The sequence below is a fragment of the Anopheles marshallii genome, chromosome 2, assembly GCF_943734725.1.
Source record: "Anopheles marshallii chromosome 2, idAnoMarsDA_429_01, whole genome shotgun sequence".
Lineage (NCBI taxonomy): Eukaryota > Metazoa > Arthropoda > Insecta > Diptera > Culicidae > Anopheles > Anopheles marshallii.
Window position 1 is genome coordinate 50,653,791 of NC_071326.1, and position 22,276 is coordinate 50,676,066.

Consider the following 22,276-nt stretch of genomic DNA (forward strand, 5'->3'; position numbering starts at 1 on the left):
TACACTGTATGTGTGGGTATCAAGTCATTCATGGTATTACAATCAAGGATTTGTTCCAAAGTAAAATAGGAAAATATTAAACCAGAAAACCAGTAAGAGAATGAATGAACATAAGTACCATAAATATAATGAAATAATTGAAAAATCATATGGTTAGTAACGAACGATAAATTAAAGTTATATAAATATTCCCAAACACAGCCGAAAGAAATTTGTTAGAAATTTAATGTTAATGTTTTTCGAACTTGCAAAAGTGTCCTTAGCGAGTTGAGAGTGGACGCTGCGGACTCTCTATCAATAGGTATTCATGTGTTTTCTTCTAGCGCGATGTGATGCTTACTCTGTTGATGCCGTTTCAATGAACTTTTACTAACATATGAACCGTTGCACACGTTGCACAAGTAACGATCTTCCCGGTGGCACGCTGCTACATGCTCGTTCAGATGCGATTTTTGCAAGTAGCTCTTATCACATTCGCCACAAACGAAAGCACGCTCCTGGCGATGCCGAGATCGTTGATGCTTGTTAAGATGATCTTTCGTGGTGAACGATTTGTTGCACTCGGTGCAACGGAAATTCTTCCTCTTGCTATGCACATTTCGAATGTGCGCATTTAGGTTCGAGTTGGCTGTAAACCTTTTTTCGCAGTACAAACACGCAAACGCCTTATTGCCCGTGTGTCGCTTTAGATGATATTTCAGACCGGAGGTAGAGCTAAATCGACGATCGCAAAGCATACAGAAGACCACTTCCTGCTTCGCATCCGGTGCTTCAATGTTCGATCGATGTGTACGTTGATGTACGTCAATTTCAGTGGGTGATGTAGTTTGGAACTGACAATATGTACATTGCTTCAATTCGGATTCCTGCATAACGTCCTCTGCTCGATCTACTGCCGACGACTGCGCTTGTAGGTGATTAACGTAAAACCGACATCTGTGCTTTTCAAGATTGTGCTTCCGTTGGAAGGTACGGTCGCACAAATTGCACGTGAAAATGCAACCACTATCTTCCTCGTGCACCGAGTAGTCCCGGGATGTGCTTTGTACGAGTGACAGAGCTTCTTCCATTTCGCGAAAACGGACATTGTCTTTCAGATGCTCCCGACGATGCGTTCGATAGTCTGCTAAGCGAGTAAAGCTACCTCCACAATCGTTACACACCAGGCTGGGAACATCATGGTCCTCGGCAAGATGAACAATTAGATGGTTTTGCTTTTCAAACCCTCGTTGACATTGTGGGCATGAGTACATGCACGATTCCTGCTCCGTGCTGCTTTCGATTCCCTTCAAATAAATATCGTAATCATCGATCAAATATTCCTCCCCGTTTTCGATGTACTTATTCCAGATTTCGTCATTCTCGAACGCCTCATCAAGAAAATCCTCTAGAATCATCCTTTGATCGATCCGTGGTTCCAACGGCCGTGCCAACTCCTTTTTTTCATGCGCGCTTCTAATCAAACTAAAATGGTGTAAAAATTGCTCCTGTTCTTTACCGATCATACCCATGTCTTGTAGCTCGAGCTCTTTCCCGAACAAGGTATCATTCAATAGTGTCCCGTATGTATCCTTCTCATGATCGTTCCCGCCGTCCTCGCGGTGGTGTTTGTGTAGATGATCCATTAGCATTTCGTAGGTCTCGTATGAAAAACTATCATGCCCACAGTGACCACAGACATACGGATTCGATTTTTGCTGATGTGCTGTACGTAGATGTCGATTGAGACACTTGTTCAGCCTTTCTTTTCTGTTACAAAACCGACAAACGAACAGTCGATCCGTATGTGTGGTACGCACATGTTCCAGCAGTTTAGTTTCTCCGATCCAACCGCTGTTACAAAAGCCGCACACACGATCTTTGTGATGGCGCAGGTGGTTTAGATAGTTGGTTTTGGTGATGAACTGTCGTTCGCAAATGTGGCAGCAGTACGTTTCCTGAGCATCATGGTAAATTTTACTATGTTGAAGCAGACCACGGTTGGTTTTGAATGATGTTTTACACGCTTGGCAATAGTAGAATTGAAGTTTGGACTGCGGATGGTGAATTTTTAAATGCTTTTCCAATTCCAGCTTGGTAGCAAACGAAACATCACAGAACGCACATTTTACACTGGTGTCCTCAGCTGCGGGTGACTGATCATTGGTAAAATGACTTACATTTGTTGTTGTAGTTAGTAACGTTGCGTAGAATTGGTAGCAATATTCCAAACGTTCCAGACACGTTAAACATATTCCATCGGTAGTTTTGATACTCCAACCCTGAAGAGAATCACAACCATGAAAGACTCTTCCAGTAATAACAAAAACTAATACGCTTTACCTGGGGTAGCTGAAAAATGTCCATCATTTCGCGAACTAAAACAGATTTTCCCACCACCATCACGCTGGTTTCAAATTTTCTCAAAACTTCACAGAGCTCATTGCAGCAACTGCATCGAAATACACGATGGAGTTGCTCCATGTTGTTGGTTGAATGTTTTGGCTAAAGCGCGAAAACTTTAACAACAGCCCACAGGCAACTGGTTTGCACGTTACCGCATGGCCACACAAACCGCTATCCCCGCTAAACCGCTATAGCCACACAGTAAAAAAAAGTCTGCCCAGTACAGTAAGTACGGCATAATATAACAGGCTGATTAATCGCAAAAACAATAGCGAAGACGATTTGATTTGACAGCCGGGTTTATTTTGTTGGGTGCTGTGCCACACTACTACAAACACATCTAGCCCGCAGCATTGACAGCTGACGTTCGTGTCAAAGGTTTTGCATTCGACAGTTTGACGCCGAATAGGACGAACACGTTTTTTCAACCGTACCGTTATATACGCGTTATTCAAAGAGTTAAAGGGTGCCACAATCTGTTACTTTTTAAGTGCTTCCAAGTGAATTTTGTCTTTAAGTAGCCAGTGAAAAACTAAAAAGTAGCAAAAAGGAGGACAACCAAATAAAAAATGGGGGTCCAAGACCCTGGGGGGAGTATTCCCCTGAAAAACTATTACGACGCGTTGTGCGATGTCGGGGAACCTAAACGCAAAATGGGGAAAAAATCTAGCATGGCCTCGAGTAGCACAAACCACGTGCTAGAGGAGGAGATAGTGTTGGTAATGGAATCTGCAGTGGAAGGAAAAGACCTAACAAGATGTAACCCATTTTTGTTGCAAAAAGTGATTGAAAACGCTCTAGGTAGCAAACCGGAGCAAGTGAATCGCATTCGCGGGGGAAAGCTCATGATCAAAGTGAAAAACGAAAAATTGGCGGAAAGGGCCCAAAATATCAAGAAAATATCGAACACCAACGGTGATATAACAGTAAAAGTGTACGAACATCCTACGCTCAACACTACTAAAGGGGTAATCCGCTGTCCAGATATAGAGTTCATGACCGAAAAGGACATACTAGAAGGTCTAAAAAATCAAAAAGTTGTTGAAGTGAACATTATGAAGAGAAAAGTGGAAGGTGAATTAATTAACACACAAACGGCAATTATTACATTCAAATCTATGAGAACACCACGATCTGTCGATTTTGGACTCTATCCGATATTAGTGAACCTATACATCCCAAAACCCATGAGATGCGCAACATGTCTGAAAATCGGACACACAAAAAAATGGTGCAAAGGTGAACGTACGTGTGCCAACTGCAGCCTGCCGGTTCACGAGGATAATTGCTTGACAACTAAATGCGTATCATGTGGAGACAACCACAATACACTCAATAAAGACTGCCCCGTATACGTAGACGAGATGGAAATTCAAAAGATTAAAACTACAAACAGGCTCACATACAACGAAGCAAAAATAATTAGACGTAGACAATGCCCTATGCCCCCTAAAAAATACACAGTAACAGAAAAAACATACGCACAAGCTACAAAAAATAACGAAACAAATATCGTAACAGCACAGACAAATACACAAAACGAAAACAATTCTACCACAGAAAATAACCAAATTACAGAAAAAGAAACACCCATACAGACAGTAGAACAAACAATACAACCAACTACATCCAAAACAAACTACAATGAAAACAGTAATGTAACGAACACAGTACCCAAAACACAAGACGGGACAACAATCCCTGAAACACCCTTATCCCAAGAAGAAAAAATCAAAGTCCTTCTAAAGAAGACATATGAAAAAAAACTACTTAAATAAGGGAAAAAAAATTAAATAAAAAATCACAAAAAAAAAACAAAAAACAAAAAACAATACAAAACAGCAATACATATCCAAGCTAGAACAATGTTTCTCTCACATCGTTAAATGGCCTAAGAGTAATGCAAGTAAACATTCAAGGGCTTATCAAAAACAACGATGAACTAAAAAAAATAATAATGGATAAAAACATAGACATTGCATGCTTACAAGAAACGTGGCTTACTGAAAATACTGCAAAAGATGTAAAAATTCCCAATTACCACCACGTATACCAAACAAGAGCAGATGGATACGGAGGGAGCAGTATTATAGTGCATAAAAAATTCAAATTTGAGTCAGTACACATCCATCATACCAGCAACTTTGTTCAAACGGTGGGCATAAAAATCAAGAATACTAATATGGTAGTAATATCGACTTACGTAAAACCATCAACTCCTAGAATTTTGTACAACATAGCCCTAAAGAAAATATTGGACCTACCAAGTAGAAAAACATTAATAACAGGAGATTTTAACGCTCATCACCGAATATGGGGCAACTATTATAATGATACAAAAGGATCTATAACTATAAATGAAATCAATGGGTCCGATTTCATACTTATTCACAAAAAAGAATCTACCTTCATAAGTAGCGATCCAAATAAAAGGGACACTGCAATCGACCTTACGATGGTATCATCAGATTTAGCACAGGAAACCAATAGAATAGTTACAGATGAACACATAGGCAACAGTGGGCATAAAATAATATACACGTCAGTTCAAGGACCCACACCTGCCAATAATATCAAAATAATTAATAAGGTACTAGTAGAACAACAAATTCGGCAGCTGAAAAGCTCTGAGCAGACAAGTATTATCAGCATTACCAAAGACATTAAAAAAATAATTAAAGATAACACAAACACGTGCAATCACACTCCAAAATCGTGGTGGACGGAGGAATTAAAAAAAGCATGGGAAAAAAAAATTATGCTAGAAAAATTTTTAACGCAAGCAAAACATTAGAAAACCACATTGAATTTAAAAAAAACCTAGCAAAATTCAAATTCTTAAAAAAAACAGAGAAACGCAAGAATTTCGAGAAGTGGTTAGAAAAAGTAAATTCCGATACCACCACCACCGAGTTATGGAACATTGTCAACAAATGTCACGGAAAAAAAGGACACAGAACTGTCCCAAATTTTATAAGCTTTAATCCACAAAATGCCAAAGATTTTCTCAAAATCAATTTCCCAAAGTACAAAAATACAAAAAATAATCCAGATTTGCTACCATTACCATACATCTCGGAAATAGAGCTATTAAATTTAAACAAATGGCATCAAATTTTAAAATCAAAAAAAAATACCACACCGGGGGTAGATGGAATAACGTATGGAACACTAACAATTCTAAACAAAGAGGTAGTCACTCAAATTATTAAAGAAATTAATTCCATGTATTGTGAGGGAAAGGTACCAAAAAGACTAAAAAGAATCAAAATAATCGCGATAGGCAAAATTGGAAAAGATCTGAACGATATTATTAACTTTAGACCCATTGCATTACTAACAACCATCATAAAAGTAGCGAATACTGCAGTATTAGATAATCTAACAAATCACCTGGAAAAACATCTACTTTTGCCTGAAACCAGTTTCGGATTTCGTAAAAACAGATCAACCACTGACATGATAGATCTGCTAATTAACACCATAACAAACAATAATAGAAAAAAAAAGTATACTGGAGTGATATTTATAGACGTAAAAAATGCTTACAATAGCGTATTAACCAAAGAACTTACAATGATTATGCAATCCCTAATGATACCCCTAGCCGATATTAGATGGATCAACAGCTTTCTAAACAACAGGTGTCTAGAAATAACCGTTGATAACCAAACAATCAAAAGAATAGTATCAAACGGACTACCCCAAGGGGATGTTTTATCCCCTACACTTTTTAATATATACACCAGCGGATGTCACGAAATTAACACCGGGAAAATTAGGGTTCTGCAATACGCAGATGATTTTGCAATCATAGAAACGGGAATAACTAAAAAAGCAGTAGAAATATCTCTTCAAAGATCGGTAAATGGGCTAACACAGAAATTAAAGGAATTAAACCTAGAAATTAATACTCAAAAATGCAAATACATGACGTTCCCCAAGGATAATCTAAAAGCTAACTTGGAGATAGCAGGAACAAAAATACAAAAAACAAATGAGCACAGGTTTTTGGGAGTTACAATAGATAACAAACTGAACTTCCATCAACACTTAGAAAATCAAAAAACCAAAGCTACTAAACGATTAAACGCCATAAAAACCATCTGCAACTACAGAAACCACATAGACCCCGAGAAAGCCATCCAAGTTCATAGGGCAATAATCCGTGGAAGCTTAGAGTATGGCATTGGTTTCACACTTAATGCCAAAAAAACAAAATTAAGATCCATTGACACGTTACTAAACCAATCCCTACGTAGAGTTACAGGATGCACTAAGACCACTCCCATAAACACTCTGCATGCCATAGCTGCGGAAATTCCATTCTCAATCCGAAGTAAATACCTAGTAGCCAAGCAACTTATAAAAACAATAACCCATCCCTCAAGAAACACGCACTTACTAAACAAACTTCAAAATAACAACATTTCACATAAACTATCCGCCATAGAAAAATCCTATAAGGAAAACACAGACACACTAAAAATAATTGCAAAAACAAGCTTTAATTACCACAATAACAACTACCAATACGTCGATATTAGAACTAACGTACCAGGACTGACCGTAAGCAAAAACAATTGCAATCCTACTTTGGCTAATGAACTCAGTATGGACATGATAAGAGCAAACGCATCAAAACTAACAATTTATACGGATGGTAGCAAAAGCATAGATGGTTGTGGAATAGGGCTATACATAATACAAGAAAAAAAGGCAGATCAAAAATTAGCATTCAAACTAAAGAATGATACATCAATATGCACAACAGAGTTGTATGCCATAAAAAAAGCCATAGAATATGCCGCCCTCGAAAAAATTAAAAACCCCATAGTATACACAGACTGCCAATCTGCTTGTATTATACTCAAACAAGCCACAGAACAGAAATTTGCGGATGACATCGTAACTGGAATCCTAAACAACTGCGAATATCTAGAGGCCAAAATACAATGGATTCCTAGTCACGTAAACATAGAAGGCAACGAAATAGCGGACGATTTAGCAAAACAGGGCACCAAAAGTAGTCATATAATAAACAACCTAATTCGTCCAAAAGATGCAATAGGAATCTTACAAGAAAAGACCAAAATAGAAACAGATAGGTGGTACACGGACATGTGTGTAATCAAAGGCAAAAAATACCAAAAATATCAGAGAAACATAGGAAAAAAAATGTGGCACAACAAAATGAAACTGAACCCGAAAGAGATCAAAATAATCAACAGACTGATTTCCGGACACGACTATAGTAAATATTGGTTACACAAATTCAAACTCACAGATGAAGGCCTATGTAGAACATGCAATAGTCCAGATACAGCCACACACAGAATTTTTTACTGCATGAGATACGGAACAGAAAGAAGAAAAGAAAAACTACCATCAGAAGAACTCTTCATCAATAGTTGGAAATCTAAAAAAATAGGAGATATCAAAAAAATTTTAAAATTCATCCAAACAAACAGAATTACATTTTAAAATAACAACATAGACCAAAACAGAAAAAAGGCTAAAAGAAGGAACAAAGTAGCAAAGTAGTGCACCACAAGTTATAAACAAAAGCCAAATTAACCCACACAATCGAAATGTCAAAGCTTAAAAATACAACACAACAAAACCTTAAAACCCCAAAAAAAGTTAGCGAAACACCATAGGATACTGTAACAAATAGGGACATATGGCCATAGTTGTCGGTCCACATATGAAGAGGTATTTGTGTTAACAAAATCACGAAATAGTGCAGGAAGGCCCAGGTAGCTGGATTCTTGTGCCGAACCGTGACAAACCTCGCTAAAACAAGAAGAAGAAGAAGAAGTGTCAAAGGTTTTGGGTAGGCGATGTTGTGCTTTTCCATAAGTTAATAAATATTTCCATCAAATGTTAATGCAAACAAGATAAACCCTATCTGTTTAACTACACACAGTGCCGCAGAGTACGGTGAGCAAATCAAAACACTCCTAGGGACATAACACATCCTAATTGGTATCGTCTTAGTTCTACCAACAGATAGTTCAACACTGCCTGTCTACAACCTCACTATATTTCATAGCTACATTCGCAATAGTCGGACGGTGGTGAAATGTTTCTGGTCGCCCTAACCGGTGGCATTGCGTCTGGAAAGAGCACCGTAACGAAGATATTTCGGGACAACGGTGTTCCGGTCATCGATGCCGATGCAATCGCACGCCAAGGTATGTTACACAGAACGGAACGCAACGGACAGTTGACATCCGCGTCACTAGTGTTAGCGTACAGCGTGGGGGTTGATGGGCGTTTCGTTTAGCATATTAGTTGCATAAGCAAATAACCATTCCTTTCCAGTGTTTGTCCACACTTTGTTCATTCTGACCCGATAGTTCAAGACTGGATACTGATGGTTTTTTTTATCCCTTCTTTCTTCTACTTTTAGTCGTTGAGCCGGGTCGACCAGCATGGCATAAAATTAAAGCTACGTTTGGTGAAGAAATCTTTCACGCTAGTACCGGTGAGCTAAACCGGGAAGCACTGGGACGCATTATATTCGATGACGTTGAGAAACGTAAATTATTGAACGAAATTACGCATCCCGAAATTCATCGAACCATCTACAAGGAGGTGATCAAGTGTTTCTTTCTAGGACACAGTTTTGTTGTACTCGATCTTCCGCTCTTGTTCGAAATTCGAGTAATGCTTAACTACATACATAAAATCATAACCGTCACATGGTGAGTACATGGGACTGCGCAGACCTTTATCATGAGATGTTGATGTTGATCATTCATGAAATGTACGCTTTTGATATTCGTAGCGAGGAAGATATCCAAGTCACTAGGCTGATGGATCGCAGCCAATATTCAGAGGCAGAGGCAAAGAAGCGAATCAAAGCGCAGATGTCACTAGAGTTAAAGTGCGAGCAATCACATTTTGTCATCGAAAATTCAGGTATATATTTAAGGAAACATGGAGAGTAGATTGAGAAATTGATAAATTGTATGGATTTTATTGACAACAGACTTGTGATTTGCAGGAACCCTTAAAGATACAGAAGAGCAAACGCTAAAAATCCTGACTATTTTACAAGACAGTAACCAGCACTGGAAAATACGTGGCGTTCTGTTTGCTACGGCGGCCTTGCTCGTTTCTAGCATCGCTTGGTTGCTGAACTACAAGTACAAGTGGTTCAACTCAAACTAATTACCCAGCGGATCCATTTACGATTTCGTTCCTAAACTCACCCTTCCTCCTAGTGGCATTCTTTTCAATGAAATGTGTGCCCACAAAATTCGTTATTGTTGTGTCCTGTTATCGACCGAAGCAGAGTTTTACTTTAATCAGACATCACTGTACAACGGTTCTCGGTGCGTGTAAATAATTGATCGCCTCCAGATGTATAGAAATGCAACAAATTTGCAACAATAGAGTAACAGTATGCGTGTGTCTTTCCCAAGAAGATAAAGACATTTAAGAGCATTTGCAAATCGAATAGTGAAGAACTGAAATCAATTGTGTTCGTATGCACGGGTGCAGGTGGTGTGATGTCTCTGCGTATGTAACGCAAGCTTGATAAGCACGCTTTTCTTGTGTATCGTTTTGATGATGATAACAAATATAGAAAGGAAGAAACTGTGAAAGATTAAAGATGGTTGTCTAAGAGAAACTTTAAATGAGACAGAAAGAAACTATCTAGCTGAAGAGTTTATCACATCTTTTCCCAAAACACATTACTCTTTATCCAAAAACCAACAATCGGCGCACTTGATCTAGATTTGAATGTGCTTGCTATAAATTCATGCTTTGCGAACATCAACAACAGCAAAGGCAGCTATGCTCTTCCATTTTTCCTTTTCGCACTGAACACATTTTGCTTTCATTCGTTGGAAACATTGATAATTGTTCTGCTAGTGTTGCAAGATCGTATATTTCTTAAAAAAAAAGGTAATTTTCTGTTGTTTCTTCTTCATCAGCATAACGACCACAAAAGGTCCTCAGCCTGTCATTTTTGGCTTTCTTTGACATTATTTACCTGTAACGGGATAATTAGGGGTCTGGTCCGGATGGGATTTTGGATCGGTCCTATCCTATAAAAACATCCGGTCCTGAAGACCGACGCCACTACCAATATACCACCGAGCCGCTGAATTTTACGTAGTTTAAAATCTGAAAATTAAAAACTACATACTTACAGAACAAAGAGGCAAAAACGAAAAGGATGGTTAACCTACCAGCAGTCTTGCTAACAAATCCTGTCTTACGCATAGATATGTGATCGAACCATCGAAGTCGTATAAATTTACAACTATCTTTGGTCACAAGTAAGCACCGACAACAGCATTGATGTTGAGAAACGCACTTAGTAGCAGTCAGCACACTAATCCATTCTCTCTGTCTGAAGAATCTTCTCTACTTAAAACATGCGTCGGGACGAACGAAGCGGAGACTTTATACAACTTAAAAATTTCAAATACTCACGTACATCTCTGAGATATGCATATGAATCTAAGAGGATTTGTTAGTCTTTGAATTTAGATACAGATTCAAATTCATTCATCCAGGTCAAAGATTCATTCCCATTCATGAATCTGAATCAGATGTACCCAACATTATTCAGAAGGATTTTTGTGCGTGAAATGCGTGGAAGAACAATGGAAGTGCCGCTACAATGACGGATGAGATGTACGATGAACTTCCTGTCGTACAGCAGAATAGACTCGTCAGACTCCGGTGTGCTGGCCACGTCATTAGAATGACACCGGACGATCCAGCTCGTAGTCATTTTGAGTTCCGTGCTAGGCCCAAATTGTGATGGAGTGATGACGTTGATGCGTTTGCCAGAAATGTCGCTATAATTGATTGGCTGACAACGGCGCTCGAATGTGAGCGGTTTAGCGGATTCCTGCAGCAGATCAAAACCGCGAAGGGCTTGTAGTGCCTGATAGGTATGTAAGTAGTTACAGTAAGACAAATACGTTAAATATTCATTAAAAAGTACGCACAATACATACATTGCAGTTAAGAATGTTCTCAAATAATTGATCCTTTTCTGCGAGTGGGAAAAATTTCCTCATTTTGCCACATAGCCATAAACCCACATGCACTGTGCTTTCCCTCTATTTCGGTCTCTTTATGCACGACTTTCTGTTGTTTTATAATGCGAATAGAACAACAACTTTCGATGGGACCAAAGCCTCCTTAAGACATATCATCAACAACAACTTTCGCGAGAAAGGTGAACGCGAAACGTATATTATTCCCTTGGCAAAGAAATGATGGAAGATGAAATTTCCAGAAAAACGATACCCCCTTCCTTGCAAAAGTTACCCCGTGGAGCGGTTGAAACCGGGGAATCTTCACGCCATTCTTCCTTCTCGCCTATTTCGCGATCGCACCTCTCTTTCCGCTTGCCCTCATTCTCATTACCGCCCTCCCTTAGCTTAATAATAATAATAACATCTGTTTAGTGTTTATTTACCTCACAGCGTTTACCACCACAGCAACGGCCGGACCCGCACACAAACGTACAGCGCGGTTTCCCGGTATGCGTACGCGTTTCTACGTACACTCGGCTCAGCATCGGATTCGTGCGCAGGGCAGAACAGTTACGGTGGCGTTGCGGAACTTATAAATACAGGTGCACCGGTACGATCAGTCGTTTGTTTCGTGGAAGCCGTGCTATTGTGCGGACCAAGTGCACTGCAAGGGAAACCTTTTCCGGAGTCAAGAGTGCCTGTTAGGCATTATTCCGTTCCAGAGTGCGCAGTGTGTGTGTGTGTGCAAAATTGTTCTAATATATTCCTGTGAAAAGTGGCCATATTGCAACGTGCAGTGCTGTTAAAAATCTGAAGAATGGAACGGTTCCACTTGCGAACGAATTCGGGTTCTTTGGCCCTGCTGGTGCTAGCTTTAGTTGCCAGTTCGGTGACCTGTTTCGAGTAATGATCTTTTTCTTCATTAACCCATCCCATAATACCGTTAGTTCCGACCGTCCTTAACAACACCTTCAGTGCGCTCGATCAATCGTCCTTTTTCCTTGTACAAGCCCATTTATGCATAGATATTCCTTTTTCAAAGCTGTAAACGTTTGGCGTTGCGGTTTTTTTACTGTATCAAGCTGACGATGGTTTAACTACTGAACAATTATATGCACTCGATCGTGATCTGCTGTCACAACGCAGCATCAGCGCGCATATATCTCGCGTTAGATTTAATTATTGCATATTCAATACTGTTCGACTGGTTCGCAGTTATAGTCGTACCAAACGATTGTGTGCCCTCTGTCTGTAAACCGGCTGATAATATACGTTTCTAGAAGTTTCTGTTTCCCGTTTCCTATACGAGAACGAACCATCTTCTCTTGCTATGTCAGGGTATTAATATTACTGTTGTTAGTGTTCCTTTTTTAAATTGACACTCGGCTAGCGCTTTGTCCATGTGCAACCAGAGCTGTGTGTGACCAATAACCATCGAAATATGTTGAAGGGTTGATTATTCAATAATGGCCGTTAGAACGAGTTAGAAATGAATATGGTCGACACTAGCGATCGTGCACAGTGTTGAAGTGAAACCGGAATGGATGAAACTGGTATACGATTGTGGGGAAAGCCTGAAATTTGTGCAAATTCAACGAATCGTTCTGTGTCAGATACTACTTTCTCCCTGATATGCCCGTGGGATCTGCAAACAAAACTACCTCGCCGTTCTGCTAACGGGATGCGTGAGGAGTGTGATGTCAATAATCACATTAAAATGAAACACGTTTGAAAATATGGGCTGTATTCATCAATCGTATCGTATAAAGCTCATCGATCGTAGTTTGTACCTACCCATTTATTAACACCTTAACAATCGCCGCCACAATACAACACTTTCCCTTTTATGTGATTAATCCCGACTGCAGTGACCCGGTCAACGGGTTTCTGCTTGTTAATTGTTTAATTTTGAAAATGGTTTCGGTTTTTGTTTTCGTTTCATCTAACCACCAACAACCCACACCTACGAACCTACACGAACGTTATTACCTATCGTTATATTACCGCCGGTGGTTGTCCGTATCTCTACAACATCCATAACTTTGCCTGCGGGTTCGGAAACAATGGTGATCATAATATGGACCGATGCACCACACAACGATATAAACTTTCACACACACTCACACACACATACACCAACACCGCCACGACCCGCCCATGATCGCATACCCGAAACATTGGATGTGGTTTTGGGTTTTTGTTACCTACGCGGCTTGTGGACCTCCATGCACTTGTAACTACCAAAAAGTACCCTCGGCGATGAAGTCATCCGGCTGGCTGGTCTCGGCGAAGAGGATTTGGCCGAGTGGCCGGCCCAGCTTCATGAACCCGTTGCCACCGCCGATGTGAACCCTTTCCTCTGGATGCTACATCATTTAGAAGAGCCTGACCGTTTCAATGCCCATCGCCATTCCAGAGTGCCGGAAGCGGTCGGAGTATTTGGCGGATCGGATCGGGAAACCGCTACGATCGGGGCGCAGGATCGTGAGTCATTGGGTAAGATTAAAAACTGCTGAATGCAATGTTTAGTCCGCTACGTCGTCGTTAGTAAAACGTCTGCAAAATAATACCGCTTCTACCAGCCCCAGCACCCGCAAGTAACGTATGGAAAATTGATTGTACAATTCATGTAGCAATGATTTGTAGAGATTAATGGTATAGTTCATAAATACAACGAAGCTCTCTTGGTGCTACAGCATAGTCACTTATGAGCTTCCAAGAGACCGCTGTTGAGTACATGAATTGCAACATGATTTGTAGTGATGTTGTTGCACTTTGCCTTTAAGCCCGTCTTATACTTGTTGGATCGATGATGAATTTAAGAGAATTCTTCACCAGATCTGTCTCTGAGCATCGTTCATTGATCGTGTTTCGTTCTCATTTCGTTTGCAGAAACGGATGCTGAAACGTTCGTCGATGAGTTGGGCCAGAATCCGGACGATAGACAACCACCACCATCGCCTGTGCATCGTCCCGGGTTAACTCCTCCGTATCGTCCACCGGCCAAGGGGCAACACCCCGATGTAGAAGCGCTAGATGATGGTCACCGGCCACCGTTCGATTCGAGCTCGTTGTTCCAACATCACTTCAACACTTTCTTCAATACGCCGCTCGAGTCGGGTTTCTTCGGATCGGCCGGTCTGCCCAGCTTTGGATTCTTCGATACTCATGCCAACCGACCGTGGTGGAAAGGGTAAGTTCGTCAACGGATGGTGTCATCACGTCCATCACAACGATGCTATCTTTCCGACTAACAAATGCCAAATTAAATGTAACACGAGGGGTGTAGAATAAGAGATGGAATGGATAATATAGTACAAAATTGTCGCATGGTTAGTAAACCCCATCGGGTGCGATGCACTAATAATTTGCATCTGCTGCTAGCTTACCCATTGCCGAGGCGACTTTCATTCGCGACATTCTAAAATTGTGTGGCGTCATACGGAGTTATGCCACCATACCTGCCCCGCTGAGCATACTGGCATCTGTGTCACACGAAAAACTTTCGTTTGGCCGACATGAAACGACCAAATGTAAACACATGTTCCGGCGTGTACACACAACGGCCATTAGCCATCCGTCGTCATTGCATGTGGCATTTTTACACCTCCTTTTCTATTGGTTTTTTAGAACAACGACCGCGATGATCCTTTGCTGGAGTACGATCCGTATTTACGAATGAGGAGAAAATTTAACATACTTGTAGGAGTAAAGTCAAATATGCCTCTAGACTGTTTATGCTTGTGGTTGATTGTACGATCACCATACCCCAAGGATTTGCATACGAAAAACGAGTGACAAGCGCATCGTTTCACTTTTAGGTAGCGTCTTTTATGTATACTTCATCTATACTACATATTATCTCTTGATGATCGAAAAGAATAGCTGCTAGAGAAAGCGTTGAAAAACTTTAAAAATATGTATGTAAATTCCAGCCTTTTAGGGCGGTTTTGCTTTTATCTTTTGTACAAAAAAAGCACCAAAACCTGTCGAATAATTTCGCTTTATATAAACCACCAATTCCGGCGACACTTACCGGCTATAGTGCACTCAGCTGACGTACCTAGGATGACTAATGTCTAGACTGACCCACATTTAATGGTAGTTCAGCTTAAACAGCGTTACCTCCGCTAAGCAGTAGAAAGTGAACTTGCGGAGGGATCTATTTTTCTATGTTCATTATACCCGGCCCGAGTCTGATGATCGGATGTGATAGGGTGACTTGTACCGGAACCCTCTCACCCAGCTGGGAACAAAGTTTGGTCGTCATCTTTCACTTGGAACAATACCACTCGAACGCTTATCGTTGAGGTTCAGCTGATTTTGGAGTTGGTTGTAAGAGGAAGAGAATTTCGCACATTACTATCAAGTGCAGGGTGGCACGATTCCAAGTTTGAGTTAAATCTATTTTGGCACAAACGTGCGTACGACGCACCCTCCTCTCTGCCACCCGGTACTCATTGTGCGTTCTTGCTGGACTTCCGATTGTGCACAACGGTTTTATTTTTTAAGCTCGTGAGAAGGTCGTTGCGCACGGGTTTGGTTTCTCGTGGGACGTAAGTACAGTGATCTTTTTCGACTAAAGGTTGTTTTTTAAAATGAAATTAGCCCGCAGCAGAAACTGCTAGGCTATGGGGGCTACGCGTTGCCGTTGTTCGGTGTGAAATTAACCTCTGTATGCTGGGCAAAGGAAAAAAACTGATCTGTTTCATATACCTACATTGTTATGGTGATGGGAGTTGTTGATGCCTGAAACAGCCTGGGTTGCTACCTGAAAATATGTCCGTCTAGTGTGTGGACTAATGTTTATGAGACCGTAATTAGATATTACATGCGTAAAACACTGTTTCGTCTCCAGCTTTCACAAACAAATAATTGCATGTAATGCACGATTTTACGATCGCGATTTGCGATAGACATGCTCTTTGGCGTGGATAACATAAAATCAGAAGGTGTTGTAAGTGTGCTGCGCTCTTAGCGCTAAACCTGTTAATATATTATTTCGTACATGGAGTATTGCTCGTCGAATATAGCTTCTAACATGTGTTTTCATTAGTATATGTTGATGCTCAGTTTTGAACCGGCTGTTTGGACGAGGACGAGGACGAGGACGAGATTTTAAAACATTATAACAAATAAATCTGATCTACCACTCGCAATCTGAGTGCAACTCTATGCATTTTTTTATTCTGATGCATTTTGATTGCTAATCGAGCAGTACCCCAGACTGCTAGAAGTATCGCTACTTCTAACCATAGTGGTGTATTTGGTAGTGGCGCTTGACAAGATTCCAGCCAAGACAGGACCGAGACTAAATTCCATCAGGACCATTCGTCATGGAAAGCGCTACGGTTACGTGGTGGAGTAAAGTCGATACGGTCTGCCGTTCTAACAGGCTATGTAGGTGCTGCGAGGTTAGACCACTTAAGTTAATTCGATAACAAATATGATATCAGTAAAACTCCTGATAATTGCCAAATAGTATGCATAACGGAACAGAGCTGCATTAAAATTAACATTCTCGTTTTTGTTATTCGGATTAGGATTAGGAACGGTTTCTTAGCAAATTTGCTTAATGTTCACTTTTGGCTGATTTTGGATTTCTTGAGACTTACTACTGTTGCAGTGTCTATGGCGTGTGCAATAGAAGCTTTAAAAGGTTAATAAGATTCAATGCCTTGCCACGCTTTTCCGCACTGTGACGGATAATTTATCATCAGAACCATTGCGATGACGATCACATACGGAGATTGTTCGTAGAGGTTATGTGTTCAAATCAGGTTGACCAGTAGGAATAGCAGGGGAACATCTTCGCACAGCTTCAATACCCGACCACACTGTTACCGTCGTCGTGCAAGATGGAGTGTGTGATGTGTGCCGTATGTACCCTCTGGTTCTGTGATCGAGGTCATCGCAGCTTGCTCATCCGCAGAGTTCAGAGTATGGTGTTCGGTAAAGTGACCAGCACGCTCTTCTTCTTAGACGACTGCTTATCATTTGGTTTGCTTACGCGTTGCTGTTACCACTGACCTAACTGAGTGGCAACGATCTAACAGATTTCGTGGAAGAACCAAAGAAGAGGACAGGGGAGTGGAGATGTCTGCTCACGATCCCAGAGCGTGCAGCGCCCTCCAAAGATGCTCATAATCGTATTCGCGACGCAAATGCAGACTGACGATGATTTACGGCGAGAATTGGCTTGAATTTCATTAGTTTTAATGCAATGTCCGTGAATTATTCACACAGGAAAGCCCCAACCGCAGGAAAGAGTCTCGGTCATTGTTACTCTGGACACTGGCCAATCAGATGTCGTTGCCGGGGGTGATACAAATTTGTTTTGTTTTGTGCAGGAGCTCTGCTGGTATCCATTGTTTTTATTTTTTTAATAGGGGTTTTTTGCGCGCTAAGGATTACAAGCACAGACAGCGCACAGATGATCAAGGGTGCACTTTTTGTAAAACAATACAAAATGAATAAAACCGCCGTCTGGGAATGCAGTAAAAATTGTATTAACGTTCCATCAACGTTTTTTCTTCATCTAAATCTTGGCGCATAGAATCGTTCCAGCAACAGAGAACGTTTGCTGGCTAATCATCCTTGAATTCTAACAGCTTCATTCGTTGGACCCTTAGCCAACCAGTCTAAGTCGATTTGAATTAGTTTTGTTGTCCGGAACGAATGTTTTTCAGAGCAAGCCTGTCAAGACAGCACCAGGTTAGATCTATAACCGCAACGTGGTATTGAATTTCCCCGACATAAAAGTCTCTCCGCTTTGCCTTCGACACGACGAATACTTTATCGTTTGGTTGGCAATGAAAATGAATAGATATTTTCCCACGATAACTAAGTGGCTAGAGGTTTGTTCGTGGCAGAGCTTGTTACGCCATTTTGCGGATGGAATATAGAGTTGGCGAACGACATGGCGTTGTGCTTTTGCGTTGCGATCATCATTTTCTTTTCTATTATTTTTTGTTTGCAATAAAACTGAGAATTCATCTGATGGTTAAATATTTTTTATGGTAACTCATAAGTGCCCAAATTTGTATTTGGCAAAAAGTGATGAAGTGACGGTCCTTTGTTTTATGTGTGTTCGTAAAGAAACGAAACGAAACGAAGAATAAAATTTTGTTCTCAAAACATTAAAAAATTGCTACAAAACAAAAGTTGAACTATGATTCACAATTGTTGTAAAGGGCAAAAAAGTGCTGATAGTTTCATTTAATTCCGCACACCAAAACGCGCGACAATGCTTACATGCGTGAAAGTACCAGCACTCGCTGCATGCTTTTATAAACATGTTTGTTCTTCAATGGCTACTACACGAATGTTATTTTAACAGAGCGTCGCTTACCAACCTTGTGATATTGAGGAGCACAGGGAAATAATAGAAATAATATTCAACTTATTTTGTTTACAGAGAAAATGTTTGTACTGAACGCGAAGAAAAGGAGGAAGATATCACTTCACCCGACAACGAGGAAGTTTCGGTTAACGGCGGTACCAGTGGTGGTGGCAGCAGCAACGGTGGCTTTAGTTTTCATGGTTTCAGCACGTTCAACCTGAACGTACAGTCGTGTGCTGAAAAGCAGCATAAATATATCTGCACCTCGATGTAAGGCAGCGATTTTGTAGTTTGCAGTTTAAATTACACGTACTATAGGATTTTAATTTGTGCTTCCGTTTTGCTTCTACCCAGTAAAAATGTTAATGGACGCAAACGTACGGAAAAAATTACACGTCAGTGCTGTCACGGTTTCGGCCGGCCGCGCAATGGACCACCGAACGCACACTGCCAAAAGCTGGATTTATACTCGATGGAGGAAACGGTCGAGCGGCTTGGTGCGAAGGAATTCATCTCAACGCTGAAGAAGAGCGGTCTGGAAGCCACGTTGGAGAACGATGTGACGCTATTCGTTGTGCCGGACAGTGCCTACACTAGTTTTGCCGAGCAAATGTGGGAAAACGTTAGTAATGATTGGAAAAAGCATAATGCCAACTTTCGTTATAATTCCATGATTTTTTTGTACTTTACTGTAAACAGAACCTGGTTGCCTTTGATCCGACAGCACGAGCCAAACGTGCGATTGATTTTGCCAGCATGACTGCCCGGGACATGATTCTCGGACACACGGTGAATGGATCGTACTATATTGAAGATATTAGCAACGAGCAGCTGCTTAAGACGGATCTGCCTGGAGCGAACATTCGTATCAACATTTATCCACGTGGACCGATGACACCGGCCCGGGACCAATCATACGCCGAGCATCCGTATCGATACACTGCTAATTGTGCACCATTGTTGAAACTGAACCGTGTAGCCGATAGGGGGATTGTACACGTTGTGGATCGAGTGCTAGTACCGGCCCGCAACACTCTCATGGACATAATCGAAGTTCGCGACGATATGACGCTAATGCGCACATTCCTGGAGATGACCGGACTGGATAAGATTCTGCGCGAACAGGGTGACGACAAGCACTACACCATTTTTGCCCCCAACGATGATGCCTTCCTCAAGCTGGATAAAGACATCCGCCGCAAGCTGAAGGCGGGCAATGGCTGCGCCATGAGTAAGTGTTTTTTTTTGTTTTTACCCAAATTATTTGCGTAGCTTTTTTGCGATAGCAATTCTTTGCGGGTGTAATCGGATTGATTGTTTAGACATCGATGACTAATGATTCAGCACAGTGTTGTACTGGTGTTCTAACCATGCCAACGAATTTATGTAGTCCCTCGTCATTCACAATTACGGTGCGTATTGTGTGTTGTAGTACTTGTCCCGGTACGTGACCGGAATGATCGTAAAGAAGAGCATTCGGACATGGCATACATTTTTTGTACACCACTGAAGCTTTGAAGGAACAATACACCGGTGCGCGTCAGAATGTGGTATAAATGGGCAATTGTTACAAATTGCATAAACCATCCACACCAGATCCATCCATGACGACGGTATTGGATTGACATTGGTAACTTTCGTTACGCAGCATTGACTTATACGTTATAGCGTTGAATATACGATTAATTAAATTTGATAGATTTGAAGAAAAGGTAATTGTTATGTTATTGGAGGATTTATATTAGATTTGTTAATGTAGCATACTAGTTTACGTTAATTGACAAATATTTCCTGCATGATGAAAATGATCTTACCGCAACGTATTCGCTTTACCGTTCTTGATATCGAGTGCTTGTTTTGCTACGGTATCAAACGTGCGAAACGTTTCATTCGCACCTTTGCCAAGGACGTTGCATCGTTAATGTTCGATTTGGCATGCAAATGACGCGCTGTCTTCATGGTGGCTTGTTCCTAAAATTCGGTGGAGTCATTTATATACCAATTTGTTTTATCGTTGGTCCTAAAAAGAGTTCTATAAGTTTTACAGTAGACTACTATTATCTCCTTTTGTGTTTTTCAAATCGATAGACATACTAAAGAACCATATACTGGATATAACATTCTGCTCACTCGCTGCCGTTAATGGTGTTAAGACGTCCACATACAATATGCTGAATGAGAAGCTTGAATTTGAGTACGCCATGGTGGGTAAGACGCACACTCCACACACTGACGTTGCAACGGGCGAGATCGAAGACGAAGGGAAAAAGACGCAACGTATCCGCATCAACGGTGTGGCAACGATTGAGGAACGTGACGTGATTGCCAGTAATGGTGTGCTACATGTGATTGATAGCGTTCTCCCGACGGATAGCGGTATGCCGATTTCGAACACATTGGCCAACCATAATTTAACCATATTCAAGCAACTGATCACCGATGCCGGTCTGGAGGAAGAGTTTGATGCAATGTCCAACCGAACGTTCTTCATTCCAACTGATCAAGCGTTCGAGCAGACGGACGCGGGTCGTTACTGGATTCGTCAGCTAAAAGAGCATCCGGAAAACCTTCGTGGAAATACGGAGCTGAAGGAATTCCTCGAGTACCATGTGGCGGAACCGTTGATTAAGACATGTGCGTTGGAGGAAACAAGTGTACCAACGAAGGCTGGTCAAAATATTCGCGTTAACCTGTACACTACGGTAAGCTTACGCTAGAGGAAACAAGCGTAGCGGTATATTTTATCCTGAATGCTGTATAATGAACCGTCATTTGTCATTTGTTTATCCCGTAGAATCCCGTATTCACGACGGTTATGAATCGAGCTACGGTCAACTGTGCCCGGCTGGTACGTTTCGACGAGGAAACGTGTGGATCGGTGGTGCACGAAATCGACAAAGTATTGGATTTCCCTAAGACGGTAAGAGGTTACGGTGGAGAAGAATTCGTCGCTTAGGAGAAAGAACTACCTTTTTACTCTTGACTCGTTTCAGAACTTGATGCAAGCTCTTACCGCCAACCCAGATTATAGCATGTTCCAGCGTTTGGTTAGTCTCACCAATCTCACTGAGCTGCTAACGTCTCCTGATTCCGGACTAACGCTGCTAGTGCCAAAGAACGACGTTTTTCTGGAGGTGGATTCGTGGTACCAAGAAACACTTCAAAACCAAGACGAGCTGGAACGCATCATACGTGCGCACATACTACCGAACGTTATTTGTTGCACCGGAATCGTTCCATCCGAATGGCCATTCGTGCGTACCACCGAAACAATAAGCGGACAGCAATTGAAGCTTAATCGTAACCGTCGACCACAGGTACAGAATGCCGGAATCACCAAGTGCGATGTGGTGGCCACCAATGGCATCATTCATGAAATTAACGATGTGATCAACGTGCAGCCACAGCGCACTAGTGCTTCCGCTGCTGGTTCCGGCAACCCATTCGAAAGCTTCGGTAGCCTTGCTCGTCCGCTTCCGTTTTGGTTTAAGTGAGCGCTGTGTTGCTTTCGATCCGATAGTTTTCTTTTTGGGATTAG

The 22,276-nt window shown here is 41.3% G+C and overlaps 4 protein-coding genes across 4 annotated transcripts in view; 2 read left to right on the plus strand and 2 right to left on the minus strand.

The window, feature by feature from the left end:
- The window catches only part of LOC128710465 (60S ribosomal protein L19), a 77,549-nt gene that overhangs the window by 11,897 nt on the left and 43,376 nt on the right, over positions 1-22,276 (minus strand). The window lies entirely within an intron of this gene.
- Positions 306-2,382, minus strand: LOC128709258 (PR domain zinc finger protein 5-like). The gene is made up of 3 exons (XM_053804246.1): positions 2,323-2,382; positions 924-2,261; positions 306-833 (listed from the first exon to the last, which is right to left on the minus strand). Exons 1-3 carry the CDS (start codon positions 2,380-2,382, stop codon positions 306-308), a joined length of 1,926 nt encoding a protein of 641 aa, XP_053660221.1.
- LOC128710463 (dephospho-CoA kinase domain-containing protein) lies at positions 8,471-9,564 on the plus strand. The gene is made up of 4 exons (XM_053805518.1): positions 8,471-8,582; positions 8,801-9,095; positions 9,179-9,312; positions 9,398-9,564. Exons 1-4 carry the CDS (start codon positions 8,471-8,473, stop codon positions 9,562-9,564), a joined length of 708 nt encoding a protein of 235 aa, XP_053661493.1.
- LOC128710458 (transforming growth factor-beta-induced protein ig-h3) lies at positions 12,214-22,232 on the plus strand. The gene is made up of 9 exons (XM_053805511.1): positions 12,214-12,299; positions 13,645-13,892; positions 14,289-14,589; positions 18,814-19,008; positions 19,093-19,360; positions 19,438-19,969; positions 20,827-21,440; positions 21,533-21,658; positions 21,732-22,232. The coding sequence occupies exons 1-9, from the start codon at positions 12,214-12,216 to the stop codon at positions 22,230-22,232; spliced, it is 2,871 nt and encodes a 956-aa protein (XP_053661486.1).